General features: G+C 34.7%; 1 protein-coding gene across 1 annotated transcript in view; it reads left to right on the top strand.

Annotated features, from left to right (window-relative positions):
* Positions 1-5,000, top strand: part of LOC125027310 (protein zer-1 homolog) — a 31,897-nt gene that overhangs the window by 23,487 nt on the left and 3,410 nt on the right. The window contains exons 7-11 of the mRNA XM_047616311.1: positions 93-257; positions 2,687-2,848; positions 3,166-3,315; positions 3,668-3,822; positions 4,187-4,284. Coding sequence (XP_047472267.1) covers positions 93-257; positions 2,687-2,848; positions 3,166-3,315; positions 3,668-3,822; positions 4,187-4,284 — 730 coding nt within the window. The remainder of the gene's footprint in view (positions 1-92; positions 258-2,686; positions 2,849-3,165; positions 3,316-3,667; positions 3,823-4,186; positions 4,285-5,000) is intronic.

The following is a 5,000-nucleotide window of genomic DNA, read 5'->3' as shown; positions in this document are numbered from 1 at the left end:
CATAAAAATTCTGAGAGGGTAGCTGCTTATATTTTAGGGAAAAGAAAGAGGCCATACATTGTTTCCTTTAAAAAATCCTATTCATTTTGCAGCTCTTTGAGTATCCTCGCCTGGTGTTGCTGGTTTTGCACTTGATTCGTGGACGTGGTGATGGAGACGATTTTGTCAGCCGCATTGCAATCTATCTCCTTAATTCTCTTGCATGTCAAGTAGATGGAGAGCAGAAGGAACTTGTGGGAGATCTTGGAACCATTGAGGTATTAACAGTTACTGGTGTTTGAGAGTACAATGTTTTAAAATTTTGTAGTAAACTGTTGTTTTCTAGGTGAGTGTTAACCCACTAACAGGTGTCACACCGGTGTGACGCCCAGAAAATGGCTCATTGCAGAGTCTCATGTGTGAAGCTGTTCTGGAGTTTGAAGTCATATAAGGATGGAGGGAAAATGAGTTATGAGGAGAGAGAGAGAGAGAGACAGACAGAAAATAATAATGAAAACAAAAAATAAAGGTGAGAGGGAGGAAGGGAAACAGAGGTAGATAGATATACAGACAGGGAGCCAGGGAGGTAGGCAGAAGTAGGCAGAGGTAGATAGAGAGACAGAGGTGTGTGCGTGTGTGTGCGCATGCACATGTAGAGATGTCATTGTGTGTGCGTGGGTGTGTGCGTGTGCATGACATTATGAAGAAGAAGTGACGTCATAAAGATAAAGGAAGTGACATCTGGAAGATGAAGTGACGTCCTAAAAATGAAGTGATGCATAGTTAAGGGTATGCTACATTGAGACTTGATTATATGAACTTTTCCTTATAATGTTTGGCAGGGTTGTTTGTGATTCAGTAATGTATATTTTAGTCATAGCTTAAACACAGCTCCAACAAAATCACAGATGTAATGCCATAATAAGCATGAACCACACAAATGATCACATGTTACCAGCATGTATAAGTCCCAGGCAATTACAAAGCCATGCCTGCAGCCTGTTGGTTGAATGCTATATTGGTATGTATGATTTAATGTCACCCATTTATGAGAAAACAAATACTAAAGGACACAAAACATTCTGGTATGTCCTTAACTGCTTAGAAATGGAAATTATCAAGGCCCACCTACAAATAAGGACCCCAAGTTACTTTTATTCTCAGGGTTAACCCATTGCTGCCAGAAACATTTAATGTTCACTCTTGTTTTGGTTTGTGAAATGTGTTTTCACAAAGAGGGCTTCACAAGTGCTCAGACACTAAGGGGTCAATTTGTAAACCTTGTGCCACCTCATCTGGGTTGGTATTCATGAAAGGTCTGCAACAAGTTTAAGGACTGTCCTAAAAAGTGTCCTTAGTAATTTTGTCTATGACTTGCACTGTTGCCACATTTCAAAGTTAGCACTGAAATAGAACAAATATTTACATTTTTTGAAGACCCTATCATAGAAATTAAATGTAAAAATGAAATAGACTTACTATTGCACTGAATCTCATATATTTAATGACTATAATGTTTCATATCTAATAGCTTTTTTATGTTCATGTGGTACTCTCTGCATTTGTTATAATCATCAGCTGAGTAGGTGTGTGGTGCCATTTTGTATTTATCAATGAGAAAAATGTGGTAAACAAGCTGGGAATGTCCCAAATAGACAATAAATAAAAAAAAGTGTTAATAATTTTTTCCATATAATTTAAGTCTTTATGCTCATGGGACACCTCCAGAGCTGTCTTTAACATCGGCTGAGTCATAGACAAAAATTGGGTGTTAAGGATATTTTTGTGAAGAGTCATAAACAAAATCTCAGCTTTTCCTAGAGTTTTCAGGAAGACCTTTTTTACTATTACTATTGATATTGATTATTATTATTATAGCAGTTATAACTGGTATAATATTAACATTATTAATAGCAATATAAGACAAAAAAAGAATCTTTCTGAAAATCAAGGAAAAGGGTAAAAAGTTGAGAAAGGCAGTATTAGTACTTGACTCCTTGGTAACTAAGCAACCATGGAGCCATCAGTGTATAAGATAATTAATGAATTAAACTCACAATGAGCATGGTATGTATGTTTGTGCCATCACCAGAGACATTAGGTTAAACCAATACCACTGGGAAAATGTAATGTTTACTGTAATATAGATTTGTATAATGTACCTACACATAGATGGCTCCACAAGGCCAAGGAGTCATTTAGTATTCTATGCGCCCTCACCTGATTTTCCATACCCTTGAGATTTTTTTTTTCTTTTAATGCTATATATATATATATATATATATTTATATTATATATATTATATATATATATATATATATATATATATATATATATATATATATATATATATAGACACACAGTAATGGGAAAGTAATATTTTGTTTAGCAGCATCTTGTCAGTAATTAATGTACATCATATTCTCTCAAATAAAAACTATGAAACCCAGTGCATTTCAAGTGAATACAAAATTTACAAATGGCAAAGAATAATGGTATGTCTGCATTTTCAACTTTTTTATACAGAATATGATCATGTTCATGTTGAAAATAGTAGATTTCTTCTTGAGGTTTGAATTCATAATACTCAGTCTGATGCTGTTCCCTTTTCATACGCTATATATAAAGTATGGCTATGCACATATTCACTCCATTTCTAATAACCTGTATGACTTCATTATTTATATTTCTGTCCTAATTCCAACAGACTATGTTGAAGCTGATCAGTGATAGATTGCAACAACATGTTCATGATGACATGCTTGAGATTGCATGGTCAGCAATGTGGAATGTAACAGATGAAACTCCAGTTAATTGTCAGAGATTCTTAGATGGTCATGGCATGACCTACTTCCAGAAGTGTCTTAGGGTAAGTGTAAAGTTCCTTCTTGCATTATCTTGTGAATGGCAAATCAAATGCAGGTTAAGGAAGAGTGGGGATACTGGTAGTGACTTGTATAAAAAAAATATCCTTTTCTGTATGTTTTCCTTCTGAATTGTCCTCTTATGCACTTTTGCATAACAGATATTCACATGTATACATATTCTTGCTCATTCACATACAATTCACCAAGACCCACATGTTGGCATTCTCCATCAGTCCTTACTCTTTTTCAAAAGTTTCAGTCTTCATTAGCTCTTTCTTTGTGAGGAATGAACTGAAATTGTGATGTTCCACTTCCACAGGAATTTCCTGACAAACCAGAACTTCTACGCAATATGATGGGGTTGCTAGGAAATGTTGCTGAGGTGAAAGAACTGAGATGCCGTCTCATGACTTCAGACTTGCTGACCACCTTTGCTGATTTACTAGATTCTAATTCAGATGGGATTGAGGTAAGAAGGACACCTGGCAGTGCTGCCACACAATATTATATAAATAGAGTGAGATTTATTTATGAATACAGACACTTATTTATATATTACATACATATACACACACACACACACACACACACACATATATATATATATATATATATATATATATATATATATATATATATATATATATATATATATATATGTGTGTGTGTATATACATATATATATATACAATACACACACACACACACACACACACACACACACACACACACACACACACACACACACACACACACACACACACACACACACACACACACACACACACACACACACATATTATTTTGGCATCTTCTTGCAGGTTAGTTACAATGCAGCAGGAGTATTATCTCACATTGCAAGTGATGGGGTGGAAGCATGGACCATCGACCATCCAACAAGGAATGAAGTTCTGGAGCGAATGGTGGCAGCTATTGAGCGATGGGATCTTGCGTCTAAAAGAAATATCAACTATAGGTGGGGATTCCTTTAGCTTTTATGCAGCTTTATATATTACAATTTATCAAGATGATAGTGGTGTTCATTGTCAGTAGAAGTGATTAAAAGCCTTCATTCTTATGTTCATAACATAATTGCAAGGCAAATTACATATGGAATTAGTCAATATTAGTTTTAGCATGATTGATTTGACATAACATAAGTTACTTGCACAGTTTAAGAAAGACTGTTATAGTCAGTGTAACATTTTGCACTGTACAGCATAGATTCATATGAGATTTCATTTAATCTTTTATACCTTTACTACGAAGTTTATGGAGATTGTGTCTCTAGTTGAGTTCCGTAAGGCAAAATACTATTTGCTATGGTATGCTTCTTTCAGGTCATTTCAACCAATATTGAGGCTTCTAGAGGTGTACCACACACCACAGTGTCAACATTGGGCTGCTTGGGCACTTGCCAACCTTACTAGGGTTTATCGTAAGTGAGATGTGATGTTTCGTAATTTTCATGATTTCCTTATATGCCTTTCTTTGTTTGTAGGGTTTATAGTGTATGCTTGCATGCTCACAATAGAGCTTGAAACTATTATCACTTAGAATTTAAGTCATTTGCTAACTTTATCAGTAATATATATACTATTTAGGTATATAATCACACATTTGCATTACTATGGCACAAGTAATGCCAAAATAATTAGATCTCACTCTTAAATAGCAGAATCATACCCGCACTTTTTTCTCTATATTTATAAAAGTCAAAATATATATTACTTTTATTTTATGTCAAGTATATCCATCCTGTATAATTCTACTAATCACTTTGTTGTATTTATGAGACAATATTTCAGATTACTGGCATTAAAAAGTTACTGTAGTGCATGATAACAATACATAGTGAATGATATAGGTGTGTGTGCAAAATGAGGTGCAATGCCTTTATCTGCTGATTTGTTTTTTGGAATTTTAACCTTTAACACTTCGTAGTGATAGTAATATTTCCAGTTTATTTCAATATGTGTATATATTTAGACGAAGAATGCATGTTAATATATAGATTGTGACTATGCGAGTAGGGAGAGGGGATGGGGAGAGAAAGGAAAAAGGAAAGGTAGAGCTAGAGCTTAGAGCTTAGAGTTTTAGGTTAGAGGGAGAGGGAAAGGATGAGTGTGAAGGAGAGAGGAAGAGGATAAGTAA

Source organism: Penaeus chinensis, chromosome 7 (genome assembly GCF_019202785.1).
Source record: "Penaeus chinensis breed Huanghai No. 1 chromosome 7, ASM1920278v2, whole genome shotgun sequence".
NCBI lineage: Eukaryota > Metazoa > Arthropoda > Malacostraca > Decapoda > Penaeidae > Penaeus > Penaeus chinensis.
This window is presented reverse-complemented; position numbering and strand designations above follow the sequence as displayed.